The 24,582-nt window shown below is 40.1% G+C and overlaps 1 protein-coding gene across 2 annotated transcripts in view; it reads right to left on the reverse strand.

Annotated features, from left to right (window-relative positions):
* snrka (SNF related kinase a) overlaps nucleotides 1-24,582 on the reverse strand; it is a 63,102-nt gene that overhangs the window by 19,497 nt on the left and 19,023 nt on the right. For both annotated transcript variants that reach the window (XM_063485490.1, XM_063485489.1), the window contains exons 3-4: nucleotides 17,710-17,851; nucleotides 258-470 (exon numbers count right to left, since the gene is read on the reverse strand). In XM_063485490.1, the coding sequence (XP_063341560.1) occupies nucleotides 258-470; nucleotides 17,710-17,851 (355 nt within the window). The remainder of the gene's footprint in view (nucleotides 1-257; nucleotides 471-17,709; nucleotides 17,852-24,582) is intronic.

The following is a 24,582-nucleotide window of genomic DNA, read 5'->3' on the forward strand; positions in this document are numbered from 1 at the left end:
TACTTTTAAAATGAAGTGCAGCCAAAACATTTATGGCTTCACTGAACAGCATTTTATAAAAAGAGGTTCTAAAAAGGCAAACAGCTCCCCCATATACAAATGCTCATCAGTAAAATCTTTAAAGTTGACTCCAATGACCTGTGCTCTGAGTGATCACTAAGAGCAGAGAACACCCTATAAAAATGTGATTACATCAACCTGGCTCTGTTGTGGTTTCACTGTGCAAACACCAGAGAAAAAGCTGAAGCACAACTTACTCGACTATGGTCTCCCGATCTGCAATGTCTCCCAGCACCATGCGCTGGATGATGCTGTTATGTTCCTCTTCTGACAGGTTTTTGTGAGAGACCAGGGGAGTGCTATACTTGGTGGCTGGGGATGGGTCCACCCCCTGCAGCCAGGCATGGCTCTCAATCTCCTCCAGGGAGGCTCGTTGTTTGGGATCCCTCTGAAGCATGCGGTCTATCAGACTGAGGAAAATGAGAAAAGGAGAGAGGGGAAAACACACTCAAATCAAATCCGGTTAAAGTATCACTTTAAGTATGGCTTTAAGTGGTCTCTGACTAGTTGAATATTAACAGTTTCAAATTGTAACACCTAAAGTTTCCCACACAGACTTTCTCTGAGTGAACCACCTAGGTACATTTACACGATTCACCCACAGTGGGCACACCCTTTGCTCTTTTTTGGAAGGTCTGGCTCCTGCGCATCCATCTCCAGCCCTTTCTTGGCACTAGCCAGGTCCCTGTTGTGAAGGTTTATCAATGTGAGTAGCTAATTATTAATGTGACACATTCATTCTGCATAGAGCTGGGCGATAGAACGATAACGATATGTATTGCGAAATAACTTTTTCTCAATAGAAAAATGAAACTATTGCGATAGACCTCATCTCTCTCTCTTCCTGTCTTAAAAAAAAAAGAACAGCCAATCCAAATTAAGTAGCGCATAGCCGAACCAATCACAGCCGCAGCGTCACGTCACGTGACTTGTTACGTACAGCACAAGTGCCAAGCCGCACATGTGTATTTGTTTGGGAAGCAGCCAGCCGCAGTGCCGGTGTTCTGAGAAACCATCGGTGACTTGCGACTAAACCTAACCCTACCCCTAACCATAACCATAACCTTAAGAAGTATTCCGGATGAGTGAGAGAAAAAGAAATTAATTCGGCGTTGGTTTTGTTCGCATACGCCGCATCTGCGCAGAAACATTGGGTAAGATGTTTTTTCAGGTAGGATGGATTCCCAGAACACCGGCCGGGTAATGGAGAAAATGAGTGTGCCCGCTAGAGAAAAATCAACCGCGAGCTTGGGTGACCAGGTTACCGAAGAGAACACAGATTACGGTTCCAATTCCGGAGAGATTGTCGAAAGGAAGGGCCAGAGAAGTTCCGTAGACTGAAAACAACCAGGAGAATCCCTGCGAAGCAGCAACAGTCAATTGAGTCGGCTTTCTCCAGCATCTTACCATATGACAAAAAAGCTAAGAGACATAGCGACATAACGAATGCCATAGCCTACCGTCTTGCTAAAGACATGCTACCAATAAACACGGTCGAAAATGAAGGATTCAAGCAGCTAATTGAGGTAATAGCTAAGCTATACAACAAGCAGAGATTGAGAATTTCCTTTTAGTTCTCAGTTTATTTGATATTGACAAAAGTTAGTCAATTTTGTCTGTTCTTCTGTAAAACAAACTAAGATGTATTTTTAGAATTAATATTTTGTTTCTAAGTGGAATTGACAATTTAGTAGTCTGTTTTGTTTGTTCTATTTTGAAACTTAAATGCTTTAGCGGCTACCTTTTGTGTAGTTTGCAATATTTGCCTTTATTTATCTGAAACTGAAGTCTCATGTTCCTTAAGTACATCTACCCTGTTGAACTTATTACGGGAAATAAATATTTAAATCAAAACAAGCTGCTGATTATTTCACATTTTACTTGTGAGCAACGGCACATTTAAATCTTACAAATATAGTTATTTGGCTTATATCGTTATATATATCGTTATCGCCTGAAATGAAAAAAACATATCGTGATATGAAAAAAATCTTATATCGCCCAGCTCTAATTCTGCATATATTAAATGTTTATAAATAGAAGTGAAAGACTTTAAAATTGTTCAGTTTTACGTAATTCTTTTTTGTGAAACAAAGGAAGAAATTTAAAAAAAAAAAAAAATTTAGAAAATGGGGGGGAAAAATTAAACTGTATCAGAAGCTGCTATTGGGCCAGAATTCCACGTCTCTCAGTGGCTGTTTTATGTGATTAGATACAGATGCTGCCGGATCATATAGGACCCATCTGCGTGCTGAACTCCACCTGTCCCTTGTGCCGGTGCTAGGTTACCTATTAGAACAAGTGTTATGCTTTGTTTAGTGTTAAGAATGCCACACCACTCAATTTTGGTGGTGTTTTTCCTTAAGTTTGTTTTAAATTTATTTGTTGTTACAAGAAGTTTTTTAGAAGTGCCAGCAGCACTGTGGCTGGACACTTCATTCTTGCGGGTTTCAGCACTGGTTGTCTCAGTGCAGTTTAGCCTGCGTCAGTAATGTGATGCTCTGTGTGGAGAGGAGGAGCAGATGATGTAGAGTGACAGACTGTGTTTGAGATTTGCTCTGAATGAGCTGGGTATGTCAAACTACAGCTGGTCAGCTGGCAGCTTAAATTCCACACAAATGACACTCTTGAAAGCTGAGATTGCAATTTAACAGGATTAGGTGGGATTTGCAATCTAGTGAGATGACTAACATTAATACAGAGGGCTTGAATTTCAGTGTGGGATTGTGGTTACTGTGCATAATTTAATAGATTCCTACAAATCCAACCCTTATAATGAAGGAAATTCCCGCACACATTTTAGGGTGATGTCTAATAATGTTCAGCACAACGTCTGCACTGGTGTAGAACACCAGATGGTTGTCTTCAAGCTCTTTTAAACAATGCCTACTTATTAAGAGTTTTTCCTTCATACATATAAACAAAAAGAGAAAAGAAGGATTACAGATGATCTCTGTGTGTGTGTGTATATATATATATATATATATCCTCCCCACATTGGTGTCCCTTAGCAAGCTTTTTGGCTAAACAGAGAAAGCGATTCTGGGAATTCACTCTTTGTATAGGATGTATAGACACATCTGTATGCCGTCCAAATGCCTCACCGTGGAAATCAATGCTGTGCATAGGCAGAAAGCAGACTAGTGAAGTGTTAGCTGAAACAGGAAAGAGAGCAACCGTGAAGTTCACCACAAAGAGGAAGAAGCAAAGACAATGAATGCCGTTAACAGTTTCATTGTTTTTAACATTCACTTTATTACAAAGAAATTATGTTTCCAATTTTGTCTCCTCTGTGGAATATCAACAGCACCTGGACAACAGTATCCCACATTCTTGATGCTGCTTCTTGATGACAGTACACAGTTGCAAGATGTAGACGTGAGTTTGTAATGCTGTGTAGCACCTTCAGACTACATGCACACTTCCTGATTAACTGGGTCAGAGTACATCTGTCACTCTTACCAATTCATTCATTAAGCATCACTTTGTAGCTGGATGTTGGTCACTAGTGCTCATTTCTGGCTCCAGTTAGCAAGGTAACCCCCTAATGTATTCACAACCTCCCCTCATATCATTTCATGGTATCCCTTGTTTTTATCATTAGTTGCTTCATTCATTTGCATCAAGGATGAGAAAAATTGAACTCAGGGCCCACTGCCATCACCTCGCCAGTAGTTAGTTCACCTGTCATCCCTTGAACTTGCTTGATGTCATTGACTTACTAAGTTTCTGGTGACAACAGAAACTTTATAACCCTGAACTGTGCTGCTCCTTTGTAGAACCATGGTGCTGATGTTACAGAGCACAGAAAAAAGCATTCTACGGACAGGGGAAAAAAACAAAACAAAAAAAAAACACCACTTCAGAGCTTGGCCTTCTAAGAGCAGTCTGAGTGTCTGATTTTTTGGGAAAGAACAAAAATGCCATGGAAACTAAGGAAAGAAAGCTGTGAAAATAATGCTCAGAGAAACAGCAGCAATGTTGTAGTTGGAGAAGAATGACAGAACACAAACTGAGTACAAGTAGCGAGCATAACATGACTTGAACTTTTAGATTCTTGACTCACAACAAGGGACAACTCTGGGGCAGTTGTAGGATTTTAGTTACGACAGAAAAAAAAGGAGCAAGGACACAGAAGTAAACTCGTTCTTTGCTGACATAAGGCTGATGACATCCACACACACACACACACACACACACACACACACACACACACACACACTCTGTGACACACACAGACTAAACTGTGCAACCCAGCCAGTGCACTTCATCTCATTCAGACTTCACTAAAATCATTTTCCCAACTTTATCAAATTCCCAAGTTTATTTGCAGCAAAGAACGAGCAGACCATGGTTGGAGGCTACAGGCTAACAAGCTGGGCACAGCAGTGCTCTGCTTCCTGTCATTCTGAGGATTAGTCAGAGCTAGCAAGGCTCCCTGAAGACCAAATCCAGCTGCAGCAGCAGCAACAGGAGCGGTTGAGGGGAGAAAGAGGCAGTACACTGAAAGCAACAGTGCATTACAAAGTAGTAACAGTTCATGCACACACACTGGGTTAAAAACACATCCAACAGCAGAACAAGACAACACGAAAATGTTGTTTGTTTTATACCCAGCCAGAACACATCAGAAATTAATCAAGCATAACATTCAAACACTAAAACCAGGGGTCGGCAACCCTGGGCACGCGTGCCACTGGTGGCACGACCATAGCTCGACTGGCCATCGGCCCACCGGGCAAATGGGCCGATGTGATTTTTCGTTTTTATGGGTCGATGATTTTTGTTTGTTTGTTTGTTGTTTAGTAACGGTATAAACAATGAAAGGTGGTGGATTGGCCAGATGCTGGCCGATGTGTAAAAACAACTCAGTTGTTTGGTGGTGGCTATGGCGGAGCTTCCACAGAGGCCAGCAGGTGGATGAGGGAAAGGGGAGGCAGGAGGAGGAGAGACCCGAGGCGGTCGCCGGTCCGAGTGTCAGGTGAACTGAACTTCAGGTAAGAAGTTATGACCTGCAGTCTATCTGGGTCAGATATAAACCAAGTTTAGGTGTAGTTTATTTTCATTGTGCTGACTTTTTACAGTCAGTTACAATAACTCGTACTGCGTACTAGCTAGCATGATGGAGTTTCTATACAGCTGGGTGGGTGCTATGATGTTACTGATAGTGAACTTTATTTTATTCATAAGGTTTGTTAGTAGAGTTGCCAACCGTCCCGTAAAAAAACGGAATCGTCCCGCATTCAGAGAAAATATTACGCGTTTCGTATTGAGCTGAAAAGGAACACAGTTTGTCCCAGACGTCAGCTAGAATGAAAAAAAAGACACAAAGCTGGAGTTATTTTGTCGTTACGTTGCACAGCTGCCTCTTCTCTCATTCTATCCCCCTCTCTCTCCTGTTGCTACTTCAATCATGAAACTTGATCAATGATCAGCTGATTGGCTTTTCTCTTTTGTTTGTTTATCTCCCACTTTGCGCCAGAAAGAGGAAACCAGCGGATGTCGCGCTAAAAAACAGCAGCACGTTTAAGCTTGATAAGCTGTTGTTAGAATATATTTAAAAATTTCTAGTGTCAGCTGATGTTTGGAGCCACAGCTGTAAAAGCTGCTGGTCATGATATCGGTTTGGTTATCTGGTGAGAGGGAAACATGAAGGTGAAACCAGGAGATGTCCTTACTGAATAATCAGAGCTGAACAGGTGATGGAGAAACAGGTTTACCTTTTAGGTGACATGAATGAGTTGAAGGGAAGTTATGAACTGTTTCTGAGAGACAACTAACACACCAGGATCCTTTTCTGTGTAGCTGACGGCTGGTAACTGTGCAGGGGCGGGTCTAGCAAAGTTTAGCCAGGGGGCCAGGTAGGGCATTAACAGGGAAAGGGGGGCACAAAAAAATACTTTTCTTTCTTATTCTCATTTAAAATGTCTAGCTTTTAATAAATAATTATCTGAATCTTACAACCAAAGTTTTTATCTGACGTAAAATGTATAGAAATCATACATATACCAACAGGACAGTGTACATCACTGTCACAACAGCGTTTGTTTTCATTGTTGTGAGGAGACCATAAATGGCATTTGCATTTTCTGATATACACTTCATTTGCTGTTATGGATAAAAAGTGTCTGTTTTTTGTTTCAAAATAGCTGATAACTATTCGCTGACAGCTGCCAACATCTGCGAACAAATATAATTCTGTAAAGTTGTTCTATATAGTGTGTAACTGTTCATATAGAGCATTATTACATTTATTGCTAGTGCAATCATATGGCACATTGACTTCTGAGGAAATTTTAGACGGCACTCATCATCAAAAAGGTTGCCGACCCCTGACTAAAACGTTTTCTTTTCTGCTGAGGAATGGAAGTAAATAAATACATTTTTCATCCTAACCCAAAACAATGTCAACAATAATACGTTCTATTTTTTTAATTATTGTAAAATTATTATAAAACAATAAATCTGAAGATTCCTGGATATCAACATTTGATGATTACCAGTACTGTGGCAGCTGTGGCATAAACCTTACACTGAATGGTCGTCTGCCACATCTAGTGGGTTATTTTTGTGAATGAATGTATCATATTAAACTTTATTGTCTTTCAAATATATACTGTGCCAATCATGGATGCTAATGTTAACCATGGCAAATTTCAAACAGGTTTATATTCATGAAGGGCAATCAATCTGAAAATACTTGGTTAAAAGGAGCAAGAAGGGAGTTCAAATGGATGACCAAGGGCTGCATTCAAATTATCTCATACAATCATCTTTAGATTTTTATACATAATTACTTAAACATTGTAAGTAAAGAGCATGGTTTTAAAGTTCAAAAGTGCTTGCTGTGTAAGGCCCATTAAAACTGCATAACATGCCCAAAACCTAAGCATTCATGCATTTGAAGATTGTGCCTGCAACACCATATCTTACAAATAACACACAGTCCACTGGGATTACAGCATAAGAAAAAAACATCTGACCTCCTGAACTTGTATATGTGTTGCTCTAACCAGCACTTCCCTACAAATTGCTGTCTTGTCCCATGCCTCCTGTTCCTTCTCTCATTCCCTTGGGGCCTATACAGAAAGAGGCTGTGTAGTATTGCAGACACACAAAGCTGCCTGCTCTTTCTCCTGCTACAGATTACACACATACACACTTACAGTGGTGTATAAAAGCTAGTCCCCACACTCTCTGGGGAGGAGTGTGTGAGAGATACCACAAACCCATGTGTCAGAAAAAGTGTAAGCATGAAAAAGGTTGTGAGAGAAAAAAATGAACATCAAAATATGCATGCATATTTTGAGCACTCCTCCAGATTCAAACAAAGGAAATCAAAAGGGAGCAAACTGACTAAACACCAATCCTGATGCATCATCTGTATGTAGTTTACACAGTAAAAATCAGCATCCCAAGAAACACAGCGTTCGGTTTCTCAGCAGCTCACGCAGTTCACACAATCGCCATTCTCAGCTTAAGCTATCAGACAGACCAGAACTACATTAGCTTTGTTTGTACAGGCTGATGGGGGGAAGCAGGCAGACGTTATGGATGGTAGGCATATAAAACAAGCACTATTTTCAGTGTAATCCCAAGAAACTAAAATTAAGGATTAGAGCTGGGCGATATGACCCAAAATTCATATCTCGATATTTTTTAGCTGGATGGCGATATAAGATATATATCTCGATATTTTTTTAAAGCCATAAAGTAAGAACAAAAAGAGAGTTCTTAGTCAAAGCTGTGTCCCAGATGTCACACAGGCACTTTTATTAACATACAGCATAGATGTACATGAAAAAAACTACTCAAAAATAAATTATGAGCATTTATTAAATAATGATGCTCTATAAATAAAAGAAAACTATGTTGTTTTGTGCATAACAAAGAGCTCACAATTGTGCAGTCAAAATGTAAACTAAAAGACGCTGAGCATAATAACAGACAGATTTCACAGCTGCTCTGTTCCCAACTTCTACTGCGTGACTGACAGCCTGGAGTTTGAAATCCGCTTCGTAACCATGTCTCTGAACAGGTGCCATTTATGGTCCTTATACACACACAATACGGTAATATTACGTTGAAGCACAGTACGTATTACTCCGCGAGGCTCCTCGGTAGCCGTAATGCTCCGACAATCCGTCAAGCAGTGCAGCTCCGTAGCTTACCAAAGTCGAACTAAAACATTTTTTGAGAGATTGCTGAGCGCTGTGTACCACATAAAATCGGTTCGCGGTCATCAAGCACAACCAGAATTCATACAAAAGGCGCGCAGTCAACTTTTGAGAAAATGAAAGGATTTCAGGCCGTGCAGTTAGGCGTTAGCGTGGCTAGCTCGTTACCACGTTGACGCCGTCCAGCCCCACACACGGGGCGATGCGCAGTAACTTGTTAACGGAGATTTGCCGTGTCCATCCTGTCGCTGCCTGCAGGTGAAGCGATGGGGGAGGAGGGGGAGTTGTGTTCAGTGAAGGAGAGGTGAGGTCGAGTAACGTTGCGTAAAGACAAAAGTGGACGAAAGAGAGGCAAATTTGCGGCTCCGCAACTATAATTATAACGTAACATAGACTATATCGATATAAACGATATTGTCACATCTTATATCTCGTATAAAAATATATCGATATTTTTAAAAAACTCGATATATCGCCCAGCACTATTAAGGATTACAAAAACAAACAAAAGCTCAGATGGAGGAGGACGTGGGATAGCAAAAGAGAGATGGTGAATAATTAATTAACTGAGGCATGTAAATCCATCTTGGTGTGTCAACAGGGAATAGAGGGCACAAAGAGAGGTGCATCCAAACAAACAGACAAAATGGAAAAACTAAAATGTGGAGCCCTGTGATGATCCAGCGTGGTGGCACACAAAGCAGGCCAGAACAGGTGTGTAGTGAGGAGAGCTCTTATCCAGGATGAATGTTAGAAATGCCTATCAAAACTGTCAGCACCTAATTTACACTGGTTATCACAAAGGACAGAAACAAGCATGTGTAGTTGGAATCACTGTTCAGTACAGGAATTCTACTGAGATATGTAAGGGATTAGGAAGCAGCTGACACAAGTGAAACTGTTGTTTCAATGCTAATCTCTCTAATTAAAAGAGGTTAGTTCATACACTGTGGCTGGTTCATTGTCTAGTGGAAAATGGGGTCAGAAAGGTGTCAGAGAGGTAAAAGGGTAGAACAGGAAAGACTTTAAAATAGGAACTAAGGGTGCAAAAGTAAAACAGTCATGGTAAAAAGAAAGTAGACGCTCTTTCACTTAAGTTTACTTAACACAACATAATTTTTAAAAAATCATCCTAGTCCCAAGCAGGTCTTAAAATGAAGTAAATACGACTTCATATGAACAATGCCACATGACATATTAAATCACAGAAATTAAGACAAAATGCCAAAGGAGGGTGAATAACTAAGTCCACCCTTACTACTTTTAATTCCTGTGGAAGCAGTAAGTAAGTAGCAGCTCTATGCTGCTAATCAAATACACTTCATTAACAGATCATCAGTAAGCGTGAGCATTTCTAAAAAACAGTCGTTACCACATTGACTAGATTTTCTGAGGTCAAGGTCACTGAGATTCAAAGTTTTCAAAGATTTTTAGTAGATGCGCTTATGGTATCAATTTGAAACACCTATGTGACTTCATTCTCTAGTTATCGCATTCACAAACTTGGGTGTCCATGTTGTCTGCCCACCTGCCCGGCAGGGTGACAACAATACCTCATCAGCCTTTTACGACTGAGAAGTAAAAAACAAGTAGTTTTGACAATCTGCAAGTCTGGAGCATTCAGGTGTGTGCTAACACAATGGCAACTAGGAAAGATATCAGCAATGACCTTTGAGAAGCACATGCTCATCAATCTGAGATGGGTTCTATTCAATTCAATTTTTTTATACAGCGTCAAATCACAACAACAGTCGCCTCAAGGCGCTTTATATTGTAAGGTAGACCCTACAATAATACGGCCGTTTGTCTATCATTCTACTATTTGCAAGCATGAAACATTCAATCTTTCCAAGAATAAACATCCCAGCAAAGCAAAAACTGCAAAACCCTGAGAGCTACATCTCTGACTCTACAGGCCTCAGTTAGCATGTTAAAAGAGAGATGTTATTAATCTATATAAGTGTCCAAGTGCATAGTAAAAAGTAACCACTTTTTTTATTACATCAGTATGGCCAAAAAGCCAGTCTCGAAAGCAAATACTAGTTGAGCCGTCAAAAAAAACAACTTCCCTGTGTTCCTTTATTTGACAGTAGTCCTCGCTTGCGTCAGAAAATGTTGGCAAGAGAAGTCATATATTCACCCAAGAGACTAAACTTCATTCTTTTAATTCCAGCACAAAGGAACAGATAAATGTTTTTCTTAATGTGTTGTCTGACAAGCTGTTAAGAAAGCTAACAGCTTGAGTAGCTTTCCACACCTTTTCTACTCTTAAAATCGACAATCCCATGTGAAAACACTGAAGTTGAGCTTAACTCTGTTTTACAAAATGATATTACCGAGTAAGTTAAAGGGTTTGGAGTGGCTCTAAAGATGACATACACATGATCTGATACTGTCTTTTGTTATCATGGTCTTAATAATGTGATTAAAATACAGCTGCAGACTTATTTTACAGCACTAGGTTGCTTAGTTTGTGTACAACTTCTTTAAACTAGAACAGAACTATGGTGAATTGCCAAATATTAATGAACTCAAAACAATCCAAACGAAACTTTGAAGGTTCTTTGAAGGTGAAATAAAGCAGCTACTTCAGCTTTTCATCAGGTTTGCAACAATGTGTATGAGATTCTTCCCCCCCCCCCCCCCTTTTACTTCTCATTTTCTTGTACCAATAATCAACCACACTAGTTGTTTACAACTATATTCACGAGTAACAGCTGCTTCCATAGCAGCATGACTACTATTCTCACTGGCAATTTTGACAGAATTGTTTGTAAAAACGAAATCTGTAATATGTAAGGAAGAAGCATTTAGAAATACTAAACTGTGACACGGGCAGATAATTCACCAGTTTGACACTGTAAAAATATAACCCTGAGACTCAGTGTGCGGCAACCAGCTCTTCTCCTCTAAATCAAAGCCCATCAGATTGTACACAGCTGCTTCAGCTTAGCATTTCAATCTAGTCACATCTCTCCTTCGACTCTGAGGAGATAAGCATTTATTTCCTGGGTCTAAAAATAATCATTTGTGCAGTTTGTTTGCGAAAATGTTTTCAGCACAATGCCATCTCGTGTTCTTGGAAGCCACCCATTTCTCCTTGTGTCACCTCAGATGTACATGACTGCCCATCTGGTGTTATAACGGCCATCTAAGTTTTCGGAACGTCATAGTTTTCACCTCCTACACATGTGGTGACTATGTTTGCAGCCAGTGCAGAAACAGTTCTTTCTGGGCTATGATGCACAACAATGGATAAAACAAGGGCTCATTAACCCAAAAAATACATATATAAATAATTTATTTTTTTTTATTTTTAACAGGGTCAGAAAAAAATCATCATGATTAATTTCTTGATTAAGCCTGGAGAGAGTGTCAGTCTTTTTTGCTTCAAAAATCACTGCAGTGGATCTTAAGAGAATTAATTAGTGCAAAACTGAGTGCATGATCTACTAACACACAGTTAATTATGCAGCTGCTAATGTATTTGCTATATATATATATATATATATATATATATATATATATATATATATATATATAAAAAAACAACAAAAAAAAAAAAAACCACCCATCTCGCCCCTGCGGGCGGTTTATCCTTCAAGCTCGGGTCCTCTACCAGAGGCCTGGGAGCTTGAGGGTCCTGCGCAGTATCTTAGCTGTTCCCAGGACTGCGCTCTTCTGGACAGAGATCTCCGATGTTGTTCCTGGGATCTGCTGGAGCCACTCGCCTAGCTTGGGAGTCACCGCACCTAGTGCTCCGATTACCACGGGGACCACCGTTACCTTCACCCTCCACATCCTCTCGAGCTCTTCTCTGAGCCCTTGGTATTTCTCCAGCTTCTCGTGGTCCTTCTTCCTGATATTGCTGTCATTCGGAACCGCTACATCGATCACTACGGCTGTCTCTTCTGTTTGTCCACCACCACTATGTCCGGTTGGTTAGCCACCACCATTTTGTCCGTCTGTATCTGGAAGTCCCACAGGATCTTAGCCCGGTCATTCTCCATCACCCTTGGGGGCATCTCCCATTTTGACCTCGGAACTTCCAGGCCATACTCGGCACAGATGTTTCTGTATACTATGCTGGCCACTTGGTTATGGCGCTCCATGTATGCCCTGCCTGCTAACATCTTGCACCCTGCTGTTATGTGCTGGATTGTCTCAGGGGCATCTTTACACAGCCTGCACCTGGGGTCTTGCCTGGTGTGATAGACCCCAGCCTCTATGGATCTTGTGCTCAGTGCTTGTTCCTGTGCTGCCATGATTAGTGCCTCTGTGCTGTCTTTCAGTCCAGCTTTGTCCAGCCACTGGTAGGATTTCTGGATATCAGCCACCTCCTCTATCTGCCGGTGGTACATACCGTGCAGGGGCCTGTCCGTCCATGATGGTTCCTCGCCTTCCTCCTCTTTCTTGGGTTTCTGCTGCCTGAGGTATTCACTGAGCACGCTGTCAGTTGGGGCCATCTTCGTGATGTATTCGTGGATGTTTCTTGTCTCATCCTGGACTGTGGTGCTGACACTCACCAGTCCCCAGCCTCCTTCCTTCCGCTTAGCGTACAGCCTCAGGGTGCTGGACTTGGGGTGAACTTATATATATACATATATACACACACACACAGCTGAACTGTCCTCCTCACACTGCTTTCAGGGTTTTAATCTCTGCCAGCAAACATGTCTGCCAGGCCTAGAATCAATCAGTGTGGCTGCTGCTGTGTTCCACTGCAGATCAGAAACACTGACAGGAGGAGCTCAGTAACACCTGGTAGGTTGCCTTAACTTCTTTTCAGATATGGGATACAATAATATTTCACATAGCTTTATTTGAACAGCAGTGACAGTGATACACAAAGTAATGACATTTGCCACAGCAATTGGTCAGAGCTGCCTCTTTATGATCAAAAATAACTTTTTTTAAGCATTTTTTAAGCAATGTTACACATTCCCACATGACATGGCAAAGACGGAAAGGTTTTGTTATTATGACCCATTCCTTTTACAAACACATCACATCAGCTGATTGTTGGTGACCAGACTTGACCAGTTTTTTACCTGATCGCCCCCAGATAGGGATGGGTACCGGCACCAGTTCTGACATAAACGGTAGTAACCAGACCGAAAAGCAGCGCACATTTCGGTGCTTCCCCCCCCCCCCCCCCCCCCCCCCCCGAGATGTCATACACTTTGGATTCTAGCCAATCATTTTACCTTTGCAAGGATAGCAGGCGGGCCCAGGTACGTACGTTCTTTTAGAGCAGAGCTACAGATTAAAAATGCCCAAGGCGAAGCGGTCAAAAGTCTGGCTGTACTTCACAGCAAAAGATGCCAACTCAGCAGCCTGCAACAAGTGCTTTAAGGTGATACTGTGATACTGTGCAAATGAGGTAACACCTTGAATCTGACGACGAACCTGGCGACGCATAGCGTTTTTTTAAAAGCCGAGAAATGCACCAAGTTAGCAACATCCCCCAAGAACCCGAAGAGTAGAGTCCTGGTCCTAGCCCTGCCAGTGTAGCAGAAATGATGACGGGTGATGATGGCAGCAGCAGCCGTTCTTCTCTGTGTTAGTAGCTTAATGTTGTTCGTGTGTAATTTACGTTGAGTAGGCTAACCACGTTATTAACCCTTTAAAACCGGCCAGAGCGGGCACGCTCCGTTTTGCGCAACTACTTTTAAATCCTAGTAGCACTGCAACCACGTAAGCTAGCGCAATAATTTTTTTTGCATATGAAACTGGAGGAGTTGTACTTACATCTTATGCCATCAGCTTGTCCTAGGTCACAGTTTCCTTCCACATATAGCTTTGCAAAAACTGCATAAAAAGCGCTTGCAGCAACAAAAACATAATATTCCAGAAACACGCTTTGCTGATCCGATCAGCTGTTCATAACACTTCCTACGTTGGAATAGACGTCAGCGCGAACTATCGCATGTCCGCCATGACCTGCCCGAAACCGGAAGTGACGTCATTTTCGCGGAAATGTAGTTTTTTACCACCAGGGCCTCATGAGCCTATACTGGTGTTTTTAAAAGTTATGTTTGACTTTATGACTTTCTGTGTCGTTTCTGGGATGCTTAGAAGTCAAATTGCACTGCTGGAAATAGTTTATTTTAATGCATATGCTGCTTTTTTGCAAATTTGCACTGTAATATTTATTTTCGTTTTTTCTGCAGTATATAAAAATTGGTGTATTTCAAAAATAAAACTATGAAGACACTCAAAATAAATTTCCTGTGGTGGGAAACTATTTTGTGCAACTTTTTTGTATTTACAGCTTTGAGGGATAAGCCTCTTAAATTTCTCTAACTAGAAATATATGTTAAAAAAAACAAAAACGATTTTCAATTTTTTTGTAGTTTATTGCACTTTTTTGCAATTTATGTAATTACTATACACTTAATGTATACATATGATTAAAATTTAGGCTATAATGGTTGTATTGATGTATAGCAACTTGAAATGCTCCCAAAAATGGCACTACAGCATGTAAAAATAATATATAGTAAGCTCTGGCGGACATGGTTCTATGGTAGGTCTTAAAGGGTTAAATTAATGCATGTAAGGTAAACTAGCAACCACCGTTGTAGTTACATGCAGCTGTCTTCTTGTTTGATGGCAGATACTCCCTTCACCCTCACCAAAAAGGCTAAAATGGCCAAAGAAAAAGTGGAAAACAGCTAAACATGAGAGGTTTTTGGACAAAGTTTGTGTTTTTTTCCATTGTTTAAGCACTGCTTCCAGCTAAGAGTGATACCATATATGCTCTATAGCTGCAGAAAAGGCTAACATTGTTATCTTTTTACAAAAAAAAAAAAAACAGCTAAAGATAAGAGGTTTTTGGACAAAGTTTGTGTTCTCCATTCTTTAAGCACCGGTTCGAGCACCGTTTAAGCACCGGCACCGTTTCAAAAGTACCGGTTTGGCACCGGTATCGGATAAAACCTAAACGATACCCATCCCTACCCCCAGATGATCAAGTCTGCTGATCAGCTTTGCTGATACTCGATATTAATCAGTGTTACCAATGTTAAAGTAATAATGTGTTGTAAGACAACATCAAGCTGCACTTAAACTTTTGTATTATCTTTTACAGAGGCAGCACGGTAGTGTGGTGATTAGCACCATTATTCTGGAGATTCTGCCAAAATATAGAACTATGTTATCACAGCATGCATTTTTTTCTTCTCCTGTTCCAGTTTAGCTCGACATGCTGTATTTTTACTGGCGGTACTGTGGGTGAACTCATTCATGTATTTCAACTGTTTTTTGTGACGATGAAGCTGCAAAATGCTAAAATCAGATTTTTATTTTTTATAAATAAAAATTTTATAAAAAGGGACAAGCCGGCTGCTAGTCTGTCAGTCTGGATTAGTGACTGCTACATAATTAGTCACAGTTTCCAAAGTCACAGTCAAAGACCATAAGGTGTATTTATAAGTTTTTGGTGACTAATTGCTGCTCCATTTCCTGATGAGAATAATTAGGTGTGACTCATACTGTGCATAGAGATCAACTTTGAGTCGATGAAATACTATGTGAACTTTGCTTTCGCTTTGCAGGTGAAATAACTAGATTGTTTTATGACATACCACTGACAAAACAGGTTTTTATAGATTAGGGGTGGCCCTACATTCCACACTGACAACATGGCCTATTTATAATGTTATCGGCTTACTGGTTCACATTAACAGAACTTTTTGTACAAGTTGATGTATCCAACAGTAGACCATGCTGGCCGAATGGGACTGGCTCTTTTACAAAGCAGAGATGCAACATGTTGACTACACACAGACAGAGGGGGAAACTGGGATACACACATTGTTACATGGACAGATATGTAAGGTAACTGGGACAGAAGAGGAAGAAGCAAGTTTCAGTCCAGTCCCTCTGTAACATTTTCAGGTGTGAGGCTGGTATTTCAAACTGGATGACATCCTAAACTATCAGCACACACAGCTTGTGATTGCACACAGTGATAAGATGTATAGAAGACTGTTGTGCACAATTATGATGTACTGTGTGAAATGATTTGGACAAATGGGTAGAGCAGCATAGATACTATACAGCTGAATATCAGTATAATGGAAAAGGTGACAGACATAATAAAGCAAAGACACATATATGCTACATATTCATGATGCGTTTACTACTGTAGAACATAATGTTAGTCATACATTTTTACCTTCTGCCATAACATGATTTACTGATTCCTACAATCAGTTCTGTTAGCCATTATACAGAAGTTAGTATCATGACGCTTTTCTTTCCAAGCTCCTTAGACTATCATGAATAAAGTTAACTGGTGAAATGATTTGGCAAACTAGCATTTCTTTTAGACTAGATTTAGTTAAAGGAGGACATGGTCAGCCAGCTAGCTGTAACAAATCTGATGATGTTCATAATTTGAGCTGATAAAGTCATTTAAAAAGCACCAAACAAGTTATCAGATGACAGTTTCAATCAATTAACTGACCTCTACTCAGCAAACTATACAGAAGATAGCTTATAATTTTGCTGTATTAGCAGGGACACTAATAAGAGCTGGGAGAATTTTAAAAACAAAAAACAAAAACCAAAGTTGTTTTTGTATCTGATACATCAAAATACAATTGACAGTCAAATGTACTGTCTTTCATAGTCTATCCAAGACAAATGTTAATGCAGGGCATGAACAGTTCCTGTGTTCTATATGTGAAAGCACTGCTGATGACTAAAGATCAGATTCAGATTTAAAGTAAAAAACTTTTTAAATGAGGACTAGAATACCCCAAAGAGTTTAACCTTGAGCCGAGCTTTGATCCTGTTCTAGTCTGGATGGAGAAACACAGATTACTATTTTTCTTCCTTTTACATGTAAGCTGTTCACAAATCTGAGAGTGGTTTCAAAAACAAAGCTTTAACTGAGAAGTCTAACACTCTTTCTCAGCACCATGTTGCTTTGTTGCTCCATTTTAGTGATGATTATACAACCTTTTACTTAATGCAGGAAGCATATGACATTTCCACCAACCTGATGTGGTCTGGGTTGCAGTCAAAACCTCACAGCTTTCCTGTTGCAGTGTATATGCACTCACCTTTGTCACTGAAACTTAATCTGATCCCTGAACATGGCCCTAATTTCAGTGGCCAGCTGCAGCAGAGATCTCACAGTTTACCTTCTGACAAAAGATGTGACAGTGGAGCATTATGCAGGATGCACTGTCTCTAATTTTCCATAGCATTTAACACAACACTGTCAAAAACGGGCATGAGAAAACATGAGGGGAAAAAAAAGGCACAAGTTGAGCTATATACTGTCTCTGTACACCATCTTATAGCAAACCAGTGACTGACTGTAATTTCCTCTAGTGTAACCAGCAAATACTGAAAATCAACCTATTCTGATCGATCCATCTCTGTATGCAAGCAAAAGGACCACACACAAGCTTTCAAATGGCAGAGTGAAAGAAGAAAAATGCTGTGCATTACTTACTCTTTGCAGGTGCTGGAGACATGAGGTGGTACAGTGTATTTACAGTCCATGATCATGGTGAGGGTCTCACTGTCGTTAGCTTCCTGGAAGGGTGGCTGGCCACAAACCAACATGAACAGTATCACACCGAGACTCCAGATATCTGAGGAAGAGAAAGACACGAGGTCAGACTTAGAACTGGGTGACATTTATCATGGTATTAACAGGTGCAATATTACAAGGAAATTTATTAACACATCAATTTCTCAGACACAAATATGGCTGTATGCGATTCTGATCCACAGCTGTGTGCTACCTACGACAGATGTGTCAAATGTATTGTTAAAATATATCTGTCATCTCGGACTGAATCCAAGGCTGAATAATCACACAAAACCTAGTTATGACATCATGATATGGATTATATTTAAAAACTAAGTGCAGGTGGAAGGTCAGAAAGTGGAGAAGTTGAAGCATGTGAAAGAGGGGGGGAAAAAAACCCTCTATCTGTACCAAGTCTAAACAGAGACTGTGGCGTGCCAGCGTTTTCATCTAGCACATCTGTATAGTGTATTTGTTGAAAAATGCTACAGAGACATTAAAAACCAATGACATGCGATCCTGTTGTTCAGCCATCGTCCCTAATTAACATCGCTTCAAATAATTCTCCAGTGTGGAAGACATCTCATTTTACAAGCGTGTTTTTCCCCTGATCTCTCCACCCTCTTACGTCATGAGAAAAGATGACTGCAATGGAAACGATGCCACTGATCGGAAACAAGCAGACAATTAAAGGAACTAAGATGTTCTCAGCCAGTGTGGTAAACAACAGTGATGGACAGAAGTGTGAGAAGTACAGTAAAGTCTTCCTCCAAGGCCTTTTCACCTGTCGTCTCCACATGTTATACAACTTATACTTCTGTATAACTTTGTACAAAGATAGCAGTCAGTTTTTTGAGTGTAATTCCACCATTTAAGAGCAACAAATGCTTTATAAGACGTCAGTAAATTTAAATCAAAACCAAGCAATGTCCAAATGATGCAAACAAACCATAAAACCATAAAGAAACCAACTATCTGCTTACTAGGGGTGCAACGATACACAAAATTCACGGTTCGTTTCGGTTCGATACTTTGGTGTCACGGTTCGATATTTTTTCGATACAAAAAAATGTTCATGCCTTTTTAATTTGTCATTTATTAAAATTATAAATATATATTTTAACTCAAAAGTACAGTTTTTAAATTTAATGTTGCTGAAACAACAAGTAATAAAAAAATAAATCTATCTGATCGAGAAATCACTCATCTTTGGAAAAGAGAGTTTATTACAGAGAAATGGCTCTTTCCAAAATTAAAGCTATACTATACCCTTCTTCTGGGGTATATTCTCAGCAGCATATTAAACAGATCAGGTCCCCATAAGGAGAATCATGTGCTAAGGGCTGTCTAAATGACTCCGGTAAAGTTTGTAGCATGCCTGCTTGTTGTTTTTGTCTGCTTCCACTTCTCTTTGCACTAGGATGATGTCGGAGTAAATGTGCAGTCATATTCGTTGTGTTCCCACTAGTGCTGTCAGCGTTAATCTCGTTGAAATGACCACAACGCCGCAAATCTCCGTTAACGAGCTACCGCGGATCGCCCAGTGTGTGGGGCTGGACAGCGTCAACACGTTAACGAGCTAACTGCGCTAACGCACTAGTTCCCACCCATGTAATTGAGCATTGCGTGGCACATCCGACATACTGTTTTACTTTTGTCCATGACACGCTTACCGTCAGGTCATACTTCACATGAAGACCAAATTAGTTCCAAACGTCAGATCTGAATGAGGGTGGGTTGAGGCAATTGCCATGTTGCAACAAGCTTAACTTCTGTCTCGCTAGCTTGCCGTGCGCTCAGTGGATCTGCGCTCGACAGTGCAGCCTAGGCGGAATTGCCGAACGCAGATCCACTGAGCTCTCAACACAGACAGCATCGTCAGAAGAAAAGTTTATAAAATAAATTAAAAATTTTGTATTGTATTTGTATTGTTCGATACATATGCATACCGAAAGCACTTTATCGAACGGTTCAATATCGATACATGTATCTGTATCGCCATCAATCCATCTATCCATTCTTATATCTCTAATATAAATATTTTCCCTTTCCTGCTGCTGATTGGCACTATGGAGGCAGAAGCGGGATAACAGCCATCTCTCGCTTTCACCTCTCTCCTAGAGATTTCTAATCAGCATGTTTGAGTGCCTTATTTCCTCTTACTGTATGCTATTAGGTATTAATAGAACATAACCACATTATTTTATTAACACCCCCTAGTGTCCCGGCCCATGTAACTATGTAACTACACCCTGTACTGGATAATGCAAGACAATTTAAAACTGCATTTTCTCAATTGCAATTTAAATCCTAATTTTCTCTGGTTTGCTTGCATAAAACAAAATGTCACTGAAACCCAAAACAAGCTCATGTTCAATGTTCTCAAGCAACAGTGCACGTGTGCTAACAGTATAATCAAAGTTATGTTAATTCATCTATGCTTATTCAAGTGTACAAATTTGCACTTGCTAGTTGCACCGAGTGAAAGCAAACTGTCAGCATGCAGAAGCACCGGTTCATACACACTTTATGCAACTAAAGACACATTCATGCACACATACACACAGCCTTTGGTTCACTTGTCAAGGACGAGAAACAGCCTCGAGTAGAGAGCTAGGACAATAAACCTTGTCCTGTCGCTCCGTATAGTACGGTATGTTCTCAACTTTGTTTGGCACACACATAGAGGCAGATGTTTGAGCCAAGTTCATTACACACATACAGTATGTATACTGCATGTCCTGCCATGCCCGTATAATCACATGCAAAGCTTTGGGCATTAATGTGTAACATTTTCATCACTTAGCAGAGAAACGGGGCCAACTTACTTAGGCTGAAGGGCGAGGGAGACATCACAGAATCTCTAGTCAAATATTGGCAGCCCTAAAGTAATTACCATGATGAGGATTTTTAAGTAAGTTTCTAATTAAGCTCAAACACATAGACGCCCTCAATACCAAATGGTTTGGCAGAGTGGAGCCTTGATGATGCGCTAGAAAAAATGCCAGATAGTAAAATTTAAAAAAAATCCCCAACAAAAACTATTTTTGGAGGAAAAAAAAGATGACAACTCAAACTGATTCTAAAATGTTTTTAACTCAAAGGGACAGCCGTGAGTTGTTGCATCTTTAGACTCAGCTTTGCTGGGCTACTATCAGCACTCCAGATTTGGCCTTAGGCTAGGGAGTGCTGTGTATAATTAAACTAACCAAATGGCCGTACAGAGAGGGCCGAGTGCCTTTAAGAGGAACTTTCTGAAGAAACAGCTTGCCTGATTGAATACTGAGTCTAATTATTGCGGTATGCATTTTGATACCATCCTTGGCTCTCTCCCAGCTCAGTGTGCATGCAGAAGCAGCTGCAAGAGCAGCAGCAGACAGCGGTGCAGTTGCAGGTTGTCTTATGAGAGTAGAGTCCCCACTGGGAGGGGTGGGGCGGGGGGCTCTGTAGCACTTCAGAGGATAATTCCTGTCTGACTTCCAGATGGCATTTGTTCTGAAAAAGTGATGTATTCATATCACTGAGCCACTGCTAAAGCCCAACAAATGGGGTGTTACAGGAACAACATTTCTCCTTAAAAAAAAAAAAATGCATCAGTGCAATTACTGTGTGTCTAAAACCATTTACAAAGTACCTGCAGTGGTTTGATTTGAAATGAGTTGTTTAACAGCTACTAGAGAAGCAGATCAAGCATTTTACTGGAGCCGTGTTAATGGACCAAAAAGCTGCCCGAGTATAAAGTGCTAAAACAATATGTACCTCTACATTATAAGCACCAAAGAGGTCTTCATCCCAAACGCTGAGGCTGATGTTGCACTCTGCTATAAAATATCACAGCCTTAATGTGCCCACATCTGCAGTATGCTAGCGCCCTAAAAGAGTTCCCTCTCAGCCTGTAGCAGTGTCTCCTCTTCTGCTGAAATATTAACAGAATATGGATGTGGAGAAAGGTCAGCTTGGTCTGACCTTGGTCGTAGAAGCTCACTTTTCGATGTACCAATTAGATCTCAACGTGCTGGCACACACACAGGATCAGAGGGATGCCGTGGCTTGTGTGTAGCGGGCATGTTCATGTTAAATTGAGAAGCGTGTAGTTCTAGTAGTATCAGTACCAACTTCTAAATTTCTGGTATTGTGGCATGGGGGTTGGAGTCTTGTCTTCATACACTGGCCTCCACAGGTGTAGAAGTCAAGGTCAAGCTCTTTATAGGAACGGACTGGAAAGACTCTTGATGTCATGACTTTTCCTTTTGAGATTTTCTCTAGCCTCCCTCCTGCTAGATGGTGCATGACTTCATTAACACTTATTTATATGTTTTCCGTGTCAGTCTAAAAAACAAAAACACAAAGATGACAGAAAATTCTCAGATTGCATTTCTTGAGGCCTAGTTTGTTTCCTTTGTTCATGATACCCATTTGGATTTTACATGGCAAGGATTATTAAAAAAATGTTTTCACAGTGAGTTTCCAATAGAGTATTTTCTTTATTCTATCATTAATGACAGAGACTAATGCGTTGGCTTCCTTGACTGACACGCTTGATCTAGAGAAAAGTCAGAAAAGCTACACCCCACTCCCATGAACCCCCACAAACACACATATACACACCTACTCGTAAGCCTTACACATGTGATATTTAATTCCCTCCATGTATGACATTACAGTGATGACAGTATACATTATTTTTGTCTTTCCCAAACCGTGTGCCAATGTGTTTCAAGACTGATTAAGGTTGGCATGCTTAAAAATACACTTCAGGTTTATTCAGGTGCTTGATCAGAGTATGTGGATTTGTCTTGTCAAAATCAAAGCATGTCTAAACACCCAAAATTTGCTTCAGGGACTTGTTTAATTAGGCCCACTCTCTGAAAGATGTGAACTTTGTGAAATGTCAGCTGCTGCTGCTAGGCTGCAAAGCATACATATATTTTTTTCCTACCTATGAATGCTTCAAACTTAAGCTTGGATATTTCAGTAAGCATGAAAAGAGATTTCATTAGCCTTAAAATGAAGTTCTTACAAACTGGTATTTTATTCCTTCTCTCTCAGGAGTGCAGCATCTTTCTTGTAGTTACAGAGCATGAGAAGCCTTTAACACTGGTCACAATGAGCTTCAATAAATACTGAAAAACTACCTGAGTCACAGAGCAATTTAGTATGCTCCTGTTATGCTTTATTACTACCTTATTACAGTCTGACTCTCCAGGTAAATAACATTTACTTTCACGTTTCACCATAATGTGTGTGTAACTCAGAGAGGGACTATTTCTGACTAAAAGCACTGTCTAAAAATGGAGGGATTTTCTGCAGAAAACTACATAATTGGTTCTTGCTACATTGATATGCATGCCAGAACGCTTCAGTGAGATCATCCTGCAACATCAACTCTGCACTGAATGTCTTTGTAAGTTACTTGTGGAATAATAGAATGTTGAACATCCTAAATGCATAGTAAATTGGCATTCATTCACAGCTAAAACTCATACAAGCCTCAACTACTACGTTTAAATTTAAAAAAAAAAATCAGTTGTGATCTCTGCAGTGAAAACCCTCTAAATTAGTGTTAAAATAAGACAAAGATGGCACAAACAGTAATGTGAAAATGAGAACCAATCAACTAAAAACCAAGTGATAAACGTAGATCATACTGCTCCAATCTAATGTTTTACGGTAATTATCTGTTTGAATCCATTCAAATCTATGTTATATCCACAAGAGGCTAAACAATTCAGCGAGACACACATCTTATATGAATTTTTTTTAATGATTAGGACAGTAAATAGATTTTTCTCCAGCTTTAATAATGCAAAAAATATTTTTTTTTATTAATTAATTAATTTATGTTTTAAGACAAAGCTACCAACTCAGTGTTACCTACTTTATCATCAACTAACTAAAATTCAAAGTATTTCCAACCTAATCTGTTGCACTCTCCTTGCACCAGCAGCTATGTAGCTGTAATCTTGAGAAGCAAGCTGCACCTACACGTCTCTTCTGTTCCCACACAGTTCTCTGTATTGTGGGAGGATAGTATCACTTTAACAGAGTCTAAAGCCACTGGGCCAAACATCTTCTGCAGGAAACTGCATCTTACCACATCGCAAAGACGTTTCAAGAATAATCTGAGACTGCTGGCATCTGCGGGATGTAACACTATTCACATGTCCAGAGTTGCCGGACAGATGACAGGAGTTTGTTTGATCGTCCTCAAGCCACTGAATTAAAAATCTCATTATTAATCTTACCTAATGATTTAGCTATTCTGTTCAAAAGAAATCAACTGTACAGCATCTCAATGAGTAACTACAGGACTCCAAATGAGTTACTGTTGTGCATTAAAGAGAAACGGCAGCTGTGCTGATTCTGGGTAATCAGAAATGACAGAGGAGAGTTGATCTGTTCAAACAACTGAGCCTTGAAATGACAGCTAAATGATACTGAAGAGAGTCACTTTGTTGATTTACTGTCAGCCAGTGGTAAACAATTCTTTTTCCAGTGACCCACCATAGAAGGACAACTAAATATGTAACCAAGGTTACCATGCTACACAAAATGATGACACCTTTGGCCTCCAAATAGTTAGAAGACATAAAAAGGTGACCCAATTAGACCAAAGCCAACTACACTCTTCACACACCAGATATTTTACAATAGTTTTAAGAAAACGTAGAACATCACAACCACTCAAAACATCACAAAAACTCTGTGATCACCTTCACAGACAGGTGGTTTCCAACATGTATAGAGCTGTCAACCTGAAGAGCATACCCGCCCACTCATCAATCCTTCAGA

Source organism: Pelmatolapia mariae, linkage group LG10_11 (assembly GCF_036321145.2).
Source record: "Pelmatolapia mariae isolate MD_Pm_ZW linkage group LG10_11, Pm_UMD_F_2, whole genome shotgun sequence".
Classification (NCBI taxonomy): domain Eukaryota; kingdom Metazoa; phylum Chordata; class Actinopteri; order Cichliformes; family Cichlidae; genus Pelmatolapia; species Pelmatolapia mariae.